This window comes from Hippoglossus stenolepis, chromosome 14, assembly GCF_022539355.2.
Source record: "Hippoglossus stenolepis isolate QCI-W04-F060 chromosome 14, HSTE1.2, whole genome shotgun sequence".
Lineage (NCBI taxonomy): Eukaryota > Metazoa > Chordata > Actinopteri > Pleuronectiformes > Pleuronectidae > Hippoglossus > Hippoglossus stenolepis.
The window spans coordinates 3,377,638-3,395,493 of record NC_061496.1 but is presented as its reverse complement, the minus strand read 5'-3'; the positions used below and the strand labels follow the sequence as shown (position 1 = coordinate 3,395,493).

Below are 17,856 nucleotides of genomic sequence, written 5' to 3'. Positions count from 1 at the left end.
CCATTAAGATCCATGAATTATATAAGAAATCAATGGAAAAGTGGAAAAACGTCCTCTGACAATGTTAAAGACGTTTTGTGGAAATTGGTTTGGTAGTTTTTCTTGATCCTGTTAATCCTTCTCATGATCACACCTTTAAATAACGGTTTGATACGAGTTCATCTCTCCTCAGATGATGAATCCTGATTAAACTTTCTTCACCCATGAGGCCAAACGTTCCCCCAAATGACCCAGAATGCATCATTCCACCAAGTGTCAAGGAAATCAGTTTCTGTAGTTTTTGCGTAATCCTGCTAATTTACCACCGCAGATGAAAACCTCCTCGGTGGAGGTAATAATCATTTCTTTCATGACATCAACAGTGTGTTCGCAGGACTACACGCCACCGTGCCGCCCCCCCACACACTCATACATATTCCCCTGCTTGACTTCCACCCTCTTCCTCCATATCTGCAGGAACGAGGGTGTTTTTGTATAGAGACGGAGCCGGAGACAGTATTTATTATAACCTGCTGGAGCCCCGGGGCCTCGCCACCTCATATTTCATCTTAATGTATCTTCACTCACAGCCTCCTTTTTTTTTTTCTTTCCTTTCCCTGAGTTCTCGGCGCCGTGGCCGCGGAAACTTGGGAGGAGGGGAGGAACAATGGCAGAGCAGGTGACTCTGTGTTCGCGGTGCGTCTCACCTTGGCCTTATCTGGGGCTTCCATATCTCCACAGATTAAACTGCCTGAATTAGACTGTGCTCTCGCCAGACGTCCCCGGGGAGCCGGAGAGGAACGATGGGTTTCTGCTGGAGCGGGGAGCGCGGCGGCGGCGGGCTTTGCTGGGGACGCCATTGTGGGCCCTGCTGTACTGGATGGGTGGGCCCCACTGTGCTGCTCTGCACGTATGGGTTCTTCTCCATGATGAGGCCCATAGAACCCTTCTTGACGGAGTTCCTCACAGGAACCTACAAGAACCTCACCACAGAGCAGGTGAGGCACCGGAGCTGTGGAACCAGATACATCATGTGAACACCGTAAATAAACTGAATAATGTGCGTATGAATAACACAACAAATGGATGATACACTTTGACATTTAAACACGAATATATTTGATAATTATAACGTGTGTTCTCAATAACATTAGTTCCGAGCAGACATTTGATATTTAAATAAATGTAAATTATACAGTATGTAAATGTCAGTATAATTATAATCAATTTTCCATTCCATTATGTGCCATTATGATTTATTAACACTCTTGTTTACCACCAGGAGGCAACTCAGTGTATGTGCATTAGTGTTCTTCATGCGTGCCGTAGCCCTGGGCTGTTCTCTTTGACCCGTGAGGAAGAGAAAAGCAAAAAGCAAAGTCGTAAAAGAAGCAACGTGCACAACCCAGAGTGGCAGTAACGCACATAAAGCTGACAATTTAAAAACACTCTCTTCTTTATACTGTGGGATTTTGCTTTATGCGTCTCTGGGTATCAGTGGCAGGAGATAAACAGGTATGAACACACGGGAGCGGAGGTTGTGCGGGGGGGGGTCGTTCAGAACCAGATGACGCAGTGTTGGGATTTGGGATCCGTGCGCATCGTGAACCCAAGTGAACGATAAGAAACTTCTTTAGAGGCGTCGTATGTGTACGAGAAATGTAATTCCACTGTCGCTCGTAAAGGGATTAACAATGTGAACTTCCACTCACCCAACCACCGGGTTGTATAGGGGGCGCTAGTGAGGCAGCTCGTACTGAATGAGGCCTGTGGAGCCGAGGCCCCAAAATGTTATATTTATATACAGCATGCTCCACGTTCCGTACATAAACATATGTAGGATAGAAAGTGGACAAGTTCCTCAACAGATTCTCACATTATGGGATAGTTCTCACGATTTGTGAGACATTTACAGACAGGGAGAGATTTCTGGGATTATTAGAAACAGTGAGAAGGATCCTTTCAGTCCTGGGTGAAGAAGCAGCATCACTACAGATGTTCTTCTGTCCTAAAGGAAAGATGTGCAAAATAAAAAAGATGTTGCTTGATCCCATTAAGTCATTTAAAGTACAGTAATCATGAATTGAACATCTCATCTGGGAGGAATGATCCATATTGTAATATTCATTGCCTCACTTTATTTACTGGTGTTTTGTTTTCACTCCATGCATCATAAACTAATCTGATATAAAGATGGATTTCAGAGTAAAGTTTGATCTAGAGGCTCCTTCACACCTCTGCAGCGTCGCTGCGTTCACACAAATTACAGCCGCTGAACTCTTTTGATGCTCAACCATGTATGATGCAAATTACTTTTTTCCACTTGTGGTCCTGAATGGCTTCTCAGAGTTTTATATGCAGCTGCAGAAATTAACTAAGTTTGTGAACAAAGTGCCGACTCCACAAATTTAAGAAAGGTACCACCACCAACTTGATGTTTCTGAGGTCTTAAGGTGAATTCAGACTCCAACTTTGTTTTCTTTAGGTAGAATAATCACATTTCAGTCCATTTTCTGCAGCTCTTAATGTGAAGTCTGGTTTGTTTTTGTTATTTTTCTCTACATCTTTATTCACATCGCAACGTTCAGCTCGTTTCTGTGCACTTCAGCTATCTCAGGCCCACTCGCATCTATTTTTAATCAATATACTGAAAATGATGTTGCCACCGATCGATCGGAGCAGAGCAGAACAACAGTAACCACAACATCTGCGGCACCAGCGGGTCAAGAGGAGCGTTTGGCCTCATGGTCGCACGTTAAGAAGCAATAAATCTGGATTTATCCTCAGAGGAGGGATCAATAGATATCTAACGAGGAATAATCATTATAATTATCCCTGATTTGGAAGCAAGTGTAGTTTAACGCTATTCAACACACTATGACCAGTCTAATGCAATATCACAGTCATGATCACGTTACAAATCGATGCCTTGATATTTTCACGTGTCATTTAATGTGTCATGTTCCGCCTCTTTGTCTGGGCTCAGTGTTATTGACTCGGGGGGGGGGTTAAATCATAATGCATAAGATGATTGGCGTGTTATTTAATTGCCTTTTGGTTATTTTGGAAATGTCAGACTCCACCGTGGCAGAAACTGTGACAACAATGAATTTCCTAAGAATCTAATTATTGTGTTTTTAATCTTAAACAGTTAATATTTTACATATTTAGAGCATTAAAAAGCATCTGCTGTCAATCATAAACATTATTCTGTATCCAGGAGCCACTGTCATCTTTGAATCTTAATTGAGTCGAGGCCAAAATGGAACAAAAAACTATCTAAAAGCAAAGTTTTGCTAAAACTGGGTTAATTTGCATATTATTAACGTGTCACATCACGAGCAACAAGGTTTTTCCTCAGCAACGAATAAGTTTGAATATTACGTCTGGTTCTCTCCTTTCACTATCAACAGTGAGGGAATCCTTCTCTAAAAATAACGAGGTCTCTGTCCGCCTCTCGTCTCCAGGTGACCAGACAGGTGTATCCTGTGTGGACCTACTCCAGCCTGGTCCTGCTCATCCCCGTCCTCCTGGTGACCGACGTCCTCAGGTACAAGCCCGTCATCATCCTCCAGGGCCTCACCTATGTCACCTCCTTCCTGCTGGTGCTGGTGGGCTCGGGGGTCCGCTCGGCTCAGCTGGCCCTGTTCAGCTACAGCGTGGCCTCGGCGGGAGACGTGGCCTACTTCTCCTACATTTACGTGGTGGTTCCCGCCAGCCGCTACCAGCAGGTGACCAGTTACGTGAGAGGGGCCGTCCTGCTGGGCTACGCCGTGGGCGGCCTCCTGGGTCAACTGCTGGTGTCCCTGGGTGGCGTGTCCCTCTATTGCTTGGCTATCGTGACTCTCGTCTCCGTCTCCATCGGACTCATAACCACCTTTTTCCTGCCCATGCCGAAGACCAGTATATATCTTAACGGGACAGATTCCGTACGGCAGAGCCAGCCAGACGAGGGCGCTCACGACCTCCGCAAGAGGGCGAAGAGCGTCGTGGCTGCAGAGCACGTGGGAAGGATTTTCAAAAATCTCCTACAGGACTGTAAGAAATGTTATTCCTCAGCGGCTCTGCTCTTCTTCTGCATATGGATGGCAACGGGGAGGTGCGGCTTCTACCAGGTCTCCGGCTACGTGCAGCTGCTCTGGGTTCAGATACAGCCGCAAAACGTCACCGCTTACAACGGAGGGGTGGACGCCATCGGCATGTTGTCAGGTAAGGGTTAGGGTTAGACAACCACACGGTATTAGATATTAAAGGGGTAGATTTAGGGATAGTTCACCCAAAAATGTAAAAATTCACTCATTATCTCCTCACCTCTGTCCAGCACCTTTATACACCTTTTGTATAATTTCTGAATATCATGCAATCGAGCCATAGACTCTTCAACTGAATCTGTACTACCCAGTACTTTCTCCACTATTGCTTTCTCCTTGAAACTTTACATGTCAATCCAAGCCCAAAACATTTAAATCCTAAAACCTCTGTAAAACAGAAAGGGTTTCAGGTTTGTTGTGATAGAAACATTGTCAGTGGAGCTCATGGCTGTTATACAAATTCCACTAGAAAAACATAATTGAATAAACAGACAGAAACAAAACACAATCCCTTCGTTCTATCAGTATTTCACAACGCCCCAAAGCAAGGGAGACAATAGGAGCGGCATTAATTAGACCATTTAATTGCCTGCTCTCATCCCCAGATGGGTGAAGCAGCAGCTGCCGCCATCCAGTCAGAGCACTTTTATTGATTATAGCACAGATACATTCCTGCGTTCCCCAGGAACCAAAGGCAATTATTCTGTGTAAACCACATCCAGCTGTTTGCCTTTCACTTGTAAATGGTCGGGGCCCAACATGCAGTCAAGCTGTAGCGAGCCCCGTGTCTGATATTTCCCCAAAGATCCCCGTTGTATTTTTCTGTGTTCCACACTCTGCAAACATCCCCGAGGAAAATAAAAACCCCTGGTGGAAACCGATAGGGGGAAATATGAATATGGATTCCCCCAGCATAATTTACAATGTAAGTCACTATTTCCACATTCAGCATATTAATATGGAGCTTGAACACAACATTTTTAGCAGCTCATTAGTTTTATGATAAAACCCAAATGTGTGTGTGTGTGTGTGCAGAGCGAACAGAGATATATTGTGTGGCACAGTTTGACTTTCAAGGAAAAGGAGTTGCAGGAAACCTCGACCCATTTATTTATCTCTGGTGTGAAGGAGTAAATATTCCAGTTATTTACACATCAAACATCTTTATCAGTCCGGGTTTAAAGCGCTCGCTGCATCGTCTCCTCTCGATGTCGGTCATAATCTGCAGTTCTGCAATTAATTCTCCAATTTCCCCTCTCGTTGATGTTTTGACTTGTGAGGTCACAGGAAGGTCACAGCTCAATATTCAGAAAGTCAACACGAGCACAGAGGACATGTTTATGCTTCAGACATTAAACCAGGACGTTTATTAACTTTATATCTGAAGTGATATTTAACCTAACTTCTCTAAATTCACATTCAGACGTTATATTGTTGATCTTAAAGAATCTTCTCCCTATTGACTTGAAAAATGGGAGCAAATCTAATTATTAACTTTATATATACTTCTTAGTTTTACTTAAATAAAATGTAGTAATTGAATTTGTCTTTCAAAGTTTTAGCAGTTTAAGTAAAATAAGTGTGTTCTCATGCTCTGTTGTTTTGGAAATAATTCATGGAACGGTTAAACAGCAAAACCACAGTGACACCATGTTGTTGAACATAACAGTGTTATTTTTGGTGTCTTATTAAAAAATTGGATTTCATGATTAACGTTTTAGTTAGTTTAGTTTAGTTTTAGTTTAGTTAATTCTTCATTCACAAAGCTTTAATAAAATCAAATTTTACATCAAGTCCCTGAAATTCAAAGTATACCAAAGACCTAAATGCACTATTGACCATAAGTGCATAAACTTTTAAAATGTTCATTTTATACCTTATTTATTTTATTTAACTTGTGGTAATTTTCAGTTTTAGTCTATTCAATCTTTTTTTGTAAATAATTGTCTGTTCAAGGATGAAACTGTTTTTTATTTACACTTATTGTGATATTTCCATTTCAATCAAGGAAAAATAAATGAAACAAAGTGAGTTGAGCAAAGTCCAGTTTACATATTTTTGTGCATTACTCACATTACATGAGTTGAACCAACTGGACAGTGAGAAGTAAGTCGTGCACAGTAAAGTAACGTAAGTACTCGCAGGTATTACAGTGTACTTAGCATGCAGCCCTGCAGCGTGCACCCCCCCCCCCTGTATCGATCCCTCTCGATGAAGTGGCACCGCCGCCTCCTGCTGACCTCGCTAAGCCTCCGATAGACACCACTGGAAACTGCTCTAATTATTCAGTCTCCGTTTGACCCTCCCTCTGCTAATCAGAGCCCGGGGACTGATTAAGTTCTTCTTAAATACACACAGAGGGGACGCGGGCGAATATTCACGCCGGACGCTTCGTGCTGAACGACCACAAACGGATCAGGGACAAAAGGAAAAGTACACATTTAATAGAGTGGAGCAATTATACTCTATTTATTCTGCAGTGGATAGAGAGTTCAGGGTGAACGGCTCCTCGTCTGCAGGGTGGTAGTGACGAGTCTCCTTATTTACACACTTGGATTTAAACTTTAGCAATTACAGGAGGTTTGACACAGCAGAGGGAACATGTGAGGAATGTGCAGCAACGTGAGGTGATGGAGAGAATACCAGGGGATGAAAAAGAGGAGAAAGGAGGACGGGAGAGTGTCGTGAGATAATCAATAGTTTCTCCCCAGTTTTCTATTCGTCCGTCCATTGGGGACAAACGTCTCCTTATGAGACCACGTGTGATGTAGAAGAGCTGCACTGTGCCATCCTGTGGCTGAAAGGAGAAACTTCATTTTCCAAAAGTGCTCAGAGATGAAGCAGTGAATCGTATCAATAAGAAAATCAATAAACCGTACACGTCTCAAAAAGGCTTCTAAATACAAAGAATAAATCAGGCTTCATGTTTTGTAAAGAACTTTTCATACAAACGATAAAACACAAAGTACTTTACAGAATAACAGCAATAAAAACAATTTACATTCACACACAGAGCAAAGGCAGGTTAACAAAAACAGATAAAACACTAAATACTAAAAGAGATAAGAAAAAAATATGAAATAACAAAATGCTAGAAGAACAGTAAGGACTGCGAGAAATTAAATAAGGGGTTAAATAATTAAATAAATAAATAAAAGAGAATAAAATGATATATCTGTAAAACGGTCAGGATGAATGAATAAAGAAATAAAATTCAACTCCATAGGCAGTTCTTGAACCTGATTTTTAAATGAGGAACACAAATCTTGAATTCCTGCCCCGATGTTGTATTTCTCCAACAAGAAATATCCTAAAGTCAGACTTCAGGTCATGTGAGGCCACCTTGACCTTTGACCTTCGACTAATCAGTTAATCTGTGAGTCGAACTGAACACATGTACTAAATTTGAAATATTCCCTCAAGGCGTCCTTGAGATATCAGGAATTAGAAAAACAGGCTGACGACCCCAAAACACAGAAGGCCTAAAAGAGGGTGGAGTTTCCCGAATGAATCCACATGTGCCAGATGTGATGTGACTGTATGTTGATGCTTGAGTTTTATTTCCTTTAAACCTGAACAAACAGTTAGTGATTTGGTCTCTGAGGCGGTTCTGTGGTGTTTCCCTGCAGGAGCTGCAGCCGCGGTCGCCGTGGGCCACGTGTCCCTGGAGTGGTCCGTGTGGGGGGAGCTGATCCTGGGGGGGTTCACGCTCCTGATCGCCGCCGCTGTTTTCCTGATGGAGATGACCGACAACATCTGGATCAGCTACGCGTGTTACATCATCTTCAAAGCCCTTTACATGCAGCTCATCACCATCTGCACGTGAGAACACATCAGGGTCAGAACGCAGAAGCTCCACCGGGGCCCGACAGCCCCTTTAACCCTGTGAAGCCCCCGGTGTCCTCACTTAGTCCTGAGAACAAGTCTGTGAATGTTGAGGCCACGGGAACGCTCCCTATTGATTAGCCTCACAATGCTATTGGATAATAAATGTTTTTATAAGTCACACAACTTGCAAACATTCCTCAAAGTGCATCGCCTTTGTTTTATTGTGGATATATTAACATTCAAGTGAGTTAAATGCCGTTTTATTCACGACTTCGTGAGGATGTCCAATAATCTGGGTCGTTCTCCGGACTTGAGGGTTGTCTCAGCAGGCGGAGGCAGGACGTGATGTATTCATTCTTCTTACAGCACATCGACACCGGCGTCAGCTCGTATCACCGAAAACCTTCTCGGTATCTTCGTCTGTATCTTCTTCGTGTGTGACTCCGCAAAAATAACATGTGCAACTTCTATGGGAGCATTGAACCTCTCACATCTTTACACGTGGATAGAACACTTCTATAATATAATGTCTTTGGTTAATCACACAATTCTGGCTGCAGTATTTGAAATTATTCCTGGTCCTTGTAGGTAAAGATATGTTGCTGCAGATCTGAATCAACAGATGCAGGAATTTTAGTTTCACTTTTAGTTTAAATGGCGTTTTTCAACATCTGGATTTCTCAGATAATAATTAATGGATCCTAATGAAAGAAAATCTGGATCTAGTGAATTTCACTGCGGTTTAAAGAGGCAGCTGTTAGGACTTCTAGTTTTCTAACAGGTTATTGCCACTTAAACCCTGAATATCAAACTAATTACTGAATGAATTTCCCGTGTAGCATCTCCTGTCTGTTCAGTTTTCAGATCGCCCAGGCCCTGAACAGGAAGCGCTACGCTCTGGTGTTCGGCGTGAACAGTTTCGTCGGCACCGTCCTGCAGAGCGTCCTCACCGCCATCGTCATCAACGCCAAGTCTCTGCATCTCGCCATCACCTCCCAGGTAAACACGCAGAAGTGGCTTCACGACGGATGAGTATTTGACAACGATGCCGTTTGAGGAGCCAGAACAAAACGGAAGTATTCTGAGGAATAAAGTTGTCTTCACTTCTTTTTCCAGTTTTTCATCTACGCCTCGTACTTTGCAGCCATTTCCCTGCTGTTCACAGTCAGAGGCTTGTACACTGCGCTCCACAGGAGACGGGCGGCTGTGGGCGAGCAGCCGGAGAGAGACACCGACCTGCCACAATCCTCCCATCTGTGATGCCTGTGAACACACTGACTCCCACTCACTCACATGTCTTAAAGGAGAGTAATCATTAAGATAACAACCAATAAACAATCGATCAATTAAGGTCAAAATGACAGTTTGTTAAATCCTGCTGATCACAGATGGACAACTTACAGAGGAGAGTGCAGTGCCCACATGTAGCCACTAGAGAGCGGTACCTGCACAATGTAAAACTAGAGCCCTGCATGAAAGCTGTTTTTCTGGAGAAACATTAGTTTTATTATGATGTTTATATGTTTACGTGTTTACATGTTTTACGGTGAAATCTGGTTGTGATGTGGTGACGTGGACGTTCAGGCTGGAAATCAGGATTTTAATGGTTTTTCATATTTATCTCAGGTTTATTTTCTCCACATTAGTTGTGATCAACAAAGTGTAAAAAGTTTTCTCTCTTTGTTTGTTGGTTGATTGATAAAACAAAGTGGAAGATGGCTGCAGCACAGGTCATAAACACCGCCCTCCTCCATGTTAGCAGAAGGGATACGGACCAAGTAAAATAAACATTTCTCAAATGTGATTTCTGTCATTTTTGGTTGTTCTCATCTTACACTGATCTTCAACTTCTCGTGTTTCGAGACACTTGTGTTTTCAGCCCTGTCCCTTGATTACACAAATCCACAGAACGGATTTTCCCGAGACTCGATGGAAGGAAAGCACTCCGGTGCAGAACCAGGTCAAGGGACTAATCCAGGATTTTCTTTCCTCTTGACCTTGTGAGATGAGGGAGTATTTGTAATTGAGATATTTTGGCTGGAGACACATCTTTGATACCGGGCCTTTCTGAGTGTATTGACCTGTTCTCCCTGTGAATGCAGGGTCTCTCCATGCAGCTACTTCCTCCCACAGTCCAAGTACATGCATCTTAGGTTCATTGCAGACTCTAAATTGCCTGTGCTCACTCTACCACTCCTCCTGCGGATGTGTTTTACTGCCACTCAAAGAGACACTTCATGGTTTCCCACTAAACGCTTCTCTAAATGTTTTTAAGACTCGGATCAACAAAGAGCTCGGAGTCAATCCGGTGCATTAGAAAGTGAGGAAGCATGTCCTGTTGCCAGGTAACAGACGCATGAAAACCTCTGTATCTGTGCTGCTGTTTGTTTGCGTGTGTGTGATCAGTTTCAGTCGGGCGTGCAACAAATGTATATTTCCGGGAAAGTAAAAGTAAATCTAAACATGCATCATAATTATCGACCTCTTTAGAATCTGACCTTCTCCAAATCAATGCAGTGCTGTGAGTCCCGACGGGGGGGGGGGGTGGAAACCTGGTGGTCTTATGAAATGAGAAACTTCCGTCCTCATTCATAAACACCATGGGTCAGTCAGGCAGTAAAAATGAATGAAAATGCCCCCCCCCCCCTTAGAAGTGGTCAGATGATGCATGTTCAGTCACGTCTGACCTATAATTCATAGTTATTCCAACAGTGAGCTGATTAAGGTTCCAAGACGGGGAACGGGGTCGGCCGTTACCTGAGACGAGCCGACATACTGTACGCGTCACACGCGCTGATTCATCTCATCCAGACGAAGACACGTCCCCTGGTTCTGTCTGGTTGGTCTCATCAAGATGCTGATTGGACGTATAGTGAGGAAGACGCTCGTGTGCGTCTCCAAACCCAGACTCCAGCAATTAAAACTGTCTGAGTGCAATTAACAGGTTTTTTTTTTTTTCTGAAGTGTCAAATAAGTCACTTCAGCCTAATGTGTTTATGCAGCCGCTGCATTTATCAGTTCTTACGGCACACACACTGTGTTAGTGTCTGCAAATGAAATGGAAGTGAAAACTGTCTGTGTCATGTTAAGTGGTTGAAGATAATGGTTGTTTACTTCTAAAGCAAATGTTTAATGTGATGCATTCATGTTTGTGTCTGTGCCACAGTTCAGTGTCAGTGATAATTACACTTTCCATGTCTGTTTGTTTCTGTGTTTAACTGACGGGAGTTTCCATGGACTGTGGCTGTGTCTCAGCTCAGGGATCCTTCAGAGGAAGTGGTCCACCTGACCTTCGACGACGCAATTTCTGAGTCGTGTGGGAGCGATTGCAAGGAGCGATTAGATGCTCCCGACCGCTCGTCAGACAAATGAATTCATAACAAGTCAGATATTTGCGTTGACAGGTCGACAGTTGAAGCACAGTCACCACTTGATTTCCCCCAAATCTGCACATTTTCCCTCAGTGCGTCTGCACGAAATGGCGAAAACACAAGGACATGTAGTTTGTGGCCGGAAGCAATCGCACAACAACACAGAAGAAGATGAAGTGGTTGTTACCGCACAGAAATCAGATTGTAGCCACAGATTCATTTACAATAATGTAGCCTGAAATGTAGTTTGCTTTCTTTCTGCCGAATCAAAACGGCCACGTCTTCTAAGACACCTGCCTGATACTCTCGCCTTTCATTCCGGCGTCCATCTTGTCATCTTAGAGCGTCCTCACGACCTGCGTGAGCCACGAAGCTCTTATAGAGTCCAGGTCTCGCTGAACAGACAGTGGCAATGATCTGTTGATAATGCCACATAAATATCTGCAACACTTCCTGTACCTGTTTCAAAGTAAAAGCACTTCAGCGTTTCTGTTGACCGGAGCCATTCGTTTGTTTGAACAAGGTTTTTATTGTTATTGCAGGACAGGAGGATGCTCGGCTTCATACCACAGAGTCCTGGCATTTAGTTGAGTGCTTAGACCTACTTTTATTCCAGTAAATACAGTATTGAGCCTTCAGGCGCTGCACGTACACTTAGTCTGATAAATCTCAGTGATGGGCTGGAGGTAAAGTGTCGTCGCCTTTCTGTAAAAGTCACAGCACGACACTGGGAAAGATAAAAGTCTTGAACGGTCTTGAAACCTTTCCAGTAAACGGCCAATGCTTCCTCGAGGTGCATCTGAAGGAACTGAGGCTGAATCATGTGAATTAAAAGCAACACTGCAGTGAGTCACGGCTCAGTCAGCCGTGGTCATTAATCTCTCTCAGAGGAAGTGTTGTCCGATTAAACTTCTGCTTCATCATCACCATCATCCGCTTATTATCACACGATCAGCTGCTCACTGAGTAAACAGCAGCAGAACAAAAAAAAAATCACTATTCCCTCTCCTGAGAGAGAAGAAGCAGCTGCACTTCACTTTTATTGAATAGGAACCAAAAGTCGTAAAAGTTGAAGATATCAAATAATCCTCAAATGTTAAAATCCTTGCTGACTAATGATATGCAGCATCATGACAGTTTTCACTGATGTTACATTATATTTTATTATATAGACAATTTGGGATCAATAAAGTACATCTATCTAAAATGATATTACATTAGATTATATTTAATCGTATAAAAGAAAAATGTATTGATTCTGATTCAACTCAGTTTCTGAATGAGTCATCAGAACTTTACAGTGAAGGTCAACTCGGGGAATAACATTTCATCTGTGATTCACTCTGATGTATTTTCTGAATTGTCACAGAACAAGCGGCCTGAAGAGCTCCCTCCTCCTCCTCCTCCTCCTCCTCCTCCTCCTCCTCCTCCTCCTCCTCCTCCTCCTCCTCCTCGGTGTTTACACATGCACGGTCAGTAACGAGGGCATTTCCCCTTAATAGAGCTGCCGGTCAACACTGGCTCTACGGCTGCAGTCTGTTATTTATGATTTTTTTTATTGTTGCAGCTTCCTGTGTCTCACGCCCCCCCGAGCACCGAGTACAGAGGAAATATCACATCAGCCACTGAACTGGACTCTTCTCTGGAGTCTCTGCTGCGCTGATGAATTAGTTTATTCCACATTCACTTGATGTACGTCGTTTACTTTGTGCCTATGACACATTGCAATCATAATTCTATCTTCTATAGAACTTGTGGTGAACTTGACTGTGCCGTCAGGATGTCCACTCTTTGAAGCAAGAGATCCATCCGGCTCCTTTTCGTCTTTTAAATCTCACGTAAAGACATTTAAAATAAAGGGTTCTTTCTCAGGAGTCATCATCTTGAATGTTTTTTAAAACTTTTTGGCATCATATTGTAGTCAAGTCAAAGCGTATTCATATAGCTCGTTTAAAACAACCACAGTATAAGAAAAATATATATTTAAAAAGTATAAATGATGAAATCTCCTATTTTTCACAACTGTAATGTTTTAAAACTGCTTTTAATAGTTTCCTTTAGTTTGTGTGTTTAATTTAGTGAATCATGATTTAATTTAAGGAGCTGAAGGGCCTATTTATTATTATTATCATACGAACCTGACTCATCAACTTCACCAACGTTTGTCAGGTTCCAGGAAGATAAACAGTATTTTCTCCTTCTTCTCTGGGCGCCACTGGTTGATCTCATCTTCACTAATTAACAGCTAATGTTGATTTAACCAGCTGCTACTGGATGAATAATGTACCCACAGCCTGTTGGTGTTCGGGGGAATCCTCTCAGCTCTTGGTCTAATGGTGATGACACACACACACACACACACACACACACACACACACACACACACATATGTGTTACTGCTCCATCCCACTTTGGGTCATGACACAACTTTGAGCTCCGACTGACAAAGACTGACCTTCATCGGGCTCCAGCAGGTCATCTGTGGGTATTACGTGTCGTGCACGTGGTTCCACACACATGATTCACAGGTGTGTGAGCACAGCAGAACGCAGGAGAAGCCGCTTAACATATGATCCATCTGCACCAGTGCCTCGTCCAAACTGTCAACGTGGCTGTGAAGATCTCTCGCTCCACCTTCTGCCCCCGAAAGTCCTCTCCTCCTATCCCGGAGGACGGTGTTCGTCCCATCTGCTCGACTCGGCCTACATCTCGCAGTCATGTGTCAGTATTTCCTGCGCATGCCATGCATCTTAATTCTGAGAGCTGCTCGAATCTTCGCCACATGCTCTGTCACGTTGTCAGGATTTAAATGTGTTGTGAATATCACCCTGAGAGTGTAGACATGAATCCAACAGAAGGAACATCCAGGAGATTTGGGTTGGAAGCAGGTTAGTGTTGTTGTTTTTTTAGCCATAGATGTTGAGTTTGTTTGAATTTCCTGCTTTAGGTAAAACAACACAAATCAAATTCTGTAGCAATAATCCATCAAAGCTGATGAGGTCGAGCAGACAAACTGTTTCTGGTTGAATATGAGAGATGAGTAGATAGATGGATGGATAGATAGATGGATGGATAGATGGATGGATGGATGGATAGATTTGTATGATCAGAAATTTGTGTCATTTATCATTTTGTCAACATTCAATTTCAAATTCTGGTCAATAGGCATTTTTAATATATGATTTTATAATTATACATATATTTTGGGGAATATGTTCAAGAGACACAGATATTATTTTTGAATAATAAATATATTTTATATATTTGTACCAAATTTCAAAACAATCCATCCAATGGCTGTCGAGACATTTCACCTATAACCATAAACGTCAACCTCATGGATGCGGCGTCCATCTTTATTTATGGTATAAGCTCATGGTTACAAATAAACTCAATAGAATAAAGGTTAACCCTCAGTTCACTACAGCATAAATCACATCTGTGTAAAAAAATATTTTGCATAATTGTAAAGCTGTGGTTTGATTTACATAAGTAGTGGTTATTTTGGGATGTTTGACAGATAAAGAAGACACACGTAAAAAACTTCTGCTTCCGAGGGAGGATTTCCGATTAGTCATCCAGAGCGAGACAAAGACGGCGACCGACACGGAGACCAGTGATGGAAGCAGCTCTCAGCGTCGTGAAGGTCACACGATGTGGGAGAACACTTCTCCTCGCTCTCCCTTTGTGGTCGCCTCCTTGAATCACGCCGTTTATATGAGCCGGCAGGATCGTTCACACTGTAATTTCAAAAAGCTTTTGTGTGTGTGTGAGGACAGTTTCCTTTTTAAAATGTGAAGGTTCACACACTGAGTGATTTAGGACGGAAGCTATTTGTCGTAATTGGTTAGTGCAGCTGCAAAAGAAGAAGGAATTATGAACCTGTGAACGGAAATGCATCAGTCTTCTTTCTTTCTTCACACACACACACATATATATATATATATATAACAATAAAACGTAGCTCTGCCTCAGCACTATGAAGTAGAGTACTGTACCATTATGTATCGTGCAATTTAGAATAAGAATAAAATGAAGATGTAATTTGTGCAGTCACTCAGGTCATGAGTAATATCTGCTGGTGTATTGTGATGATGTAATATTGTTTTACTGATGCACACTTTGCTGCGGATTCGTTCAGATCAGACACGTTGTCAGAAAAATCCCTCATGTGTGAAGGGAAGTGGTCACGTATGTTACATGCACACATGTTGCTCGTCTTCATCAAGGGCTTTTCTTTCACATCACTGTGGCCATGAATACAAGAAAATGTCCTTTTTGAATATATTTTTCCTCAGATCAACTCCCCCCCCCCCGAGAGAATAATGGTGTTAATTGTTCAAGCTGTTAAATAATTTTTTACTCTCGGCCCCTCGAACCCTAAACTCTGTGAATGTGTGTTTGTCTGAAACCGAAAAGAAACTGGACAGGAGTGATCGAGCCTTGGAACATGTGCGTGTGTAGGCAGAGTGTGTGTGTGTGTGTGTGTGTGTGTGTGTGGTTTTTATGTAACACTGTGTTGTCTATTCAGTGGAAAAGACTTATCTGTCCCCGGCCAGGCTGCCTCCTCCACACATCTTATCTGTACTCTTCAGATTGCAGGAGGATAAGTGGTCTTCACTCTCTTCCTCCTTTACGTTCTGAGGCTTTATCATATGTCGTCTCCCATATGTCTCTGAGTGCAAACAAATACAGGTGCAATTAAAACTCTGTTAACTCTCTGTGCGTGTGCGTGTGTGTGTGTTTGTGTGTGTGTGTGTGTGTCTGTGTGTGTGTGTGTGTGTGTGTGTGCAATATTAACAAAAGCATTAAGACAAATGAGAGACACTGAGGAAAATCAACATGCTGTCTGTCGTCTAGCAAATATGTAAATGTTATTATTCTCATGTTAGCGTTTCACTGGCAATTTGCATTTCCACTGTAGCTTCTGTGTTGCATAACATCTCTGTCCGCACACACACACACACACACACACACACACACACGCACACGCACACACACACACACACATTCGCTCCATATTCATCCCTTCATCATTTGCCTCCTCCTGACACACGTGGCATCATTCAGTCCAATAACCTGTCAATTAACATTTAGATTCATTCATCATGTCGTTGGATTTGTTCTTCTTCCTTCGCTCCATTTCTCTCTTCTCTCCCAGTAAGTTAAACATTTACCTGAAATTCTAAGATTAAAATCGTAAAATATCTATCCAATCCAAAAATATATACATTTTAACATGTTGTTGCTAAATTCTGAGTCAGCCACAGTCGAAAGATCGTTTATATACGAGTAAAATGGAGGAACTGAACTTCTAACCTTGCTCTATTGTGATTTGGATTATCTGCCTTCGTATGGGACTTTTCTTAAAGTGCAACGGCGTCTTGAACTCAACTTCAGCTGGGATGACTGCAGGAGAATGGAAACAACATCATGTGCAAGGAGATGATTACCTCGACCATTTGGATCATTTAAACGCTCATTCATGCTCAGCGGACGAAGCCTTGTGGATCCACTCTGTGGTCATTTTGTTCGTATTTTGGCAGATCTTCCGAAAGCTTACGGATAAAGACGAAACACGAGAAACGGAGCAGTACCACTGGAAGTTGTTGGGGGCAGTGTAGCCAATAGTTCGAGTGAGACGACCGTAAGACACGAGGAAGACATTTCGCCCGGACATGTGGACAAACAGCAGTTTTAGCTTCTTTCTTAACATTATCACAACCTCCTCCACCGTCGACATGTTTGTTTTCGTCGGAAACTCTCGAGCCTGTGCTGCCCTCTACTGGATCTAAGGTTGCATGGAGGTGTGTGCACAGTGAGGCTGACTCGAAGCTATATAAACATATAACACAAAAAACGTAGCCGGCATTTGTTGCTAGCATGTCATGCAATGCTCGAGAGAAGTACGCGAGAAACAAAATCCACAAAAAGATGAACACACAGCAGGTTCACGTCAGCTGCCTCCACCTCCTCGTTCCAATTAACGTGATCTGATTAACCAGCGCTGCCGTTGCCGAATGAAAAGTTGACTTCTGCTCAACTTCTGTCGAACGCAGCGTGAGCAACACGACGCGACTGAACTGTGTCGCAACGAGAAGCGTTTGGGTTGAAGCCTCCAACGCGAACGTACGAGTCCATCGTTTGAAACGTACAAATCTCTACAGGCAACACACATTAGTCCTAAGGAGGAGCATTTGTTTTTAAATCAGATAGAGATAAAGATAAATACTGCCTGTCGATCCAAGTATTATTACTTATTATGTGCATATTGGATGATTTGGATGAGTCACTGACCAAAAGCAAGAAACCAGCAAATACTCAGCATGTTTTTGCATCAGTTGATTGATCGTTATTGTCATTTCAGCTCCGAAGACAAACACGTGTTTGAATCCCTGTTGAAGGTGTGAGAACCTCTCTCCTCGTGCTCTCTGCTCATGCACGTCTCCATCTCTGCAGCCACATCATCCGCTGAGCCGCACTTCACCACCTCACAGATGTGCCGGGGTTGTCCTTGGAGATTTCCCCGTGCAAACAAAAGCTCTCCTCCTCATCCCCCCCCCCCCCCCCACCCCTGCGTCTCCCTC

The 17,856-nt window shown here is 42.9% G+C and overlaps 1 protein-coding gene across 1 annotated transcript; it reads left to right on the top strand.

The window, feature by feature from the left end:
- Window positions 1-782: 782 nt before the first annotated feature.
- On the top strand, window positions 783-9,531 carry LOC118121247 (thiamine transporter 1). Its single transcript, XM_035176998.2, has 5 exons — window positions 783-977; window positions 3,447-4,188; window positions 7,700-7,892; window positions 8,756-8,897; window positions 9,015-9,531. Exons 1-5 carry the CDS (start codon window positions 783-785, stop codon window positions 9,156-9,158), a joined length of 1,416 nt encoding a protein of 471 aa, XP_035032889.1. The 3' UTR covers window positions 9,159-9,531.
- The last annotated feature ends 8,325 nt before the right edge of the window (window positions 9,532-17,856 follow it).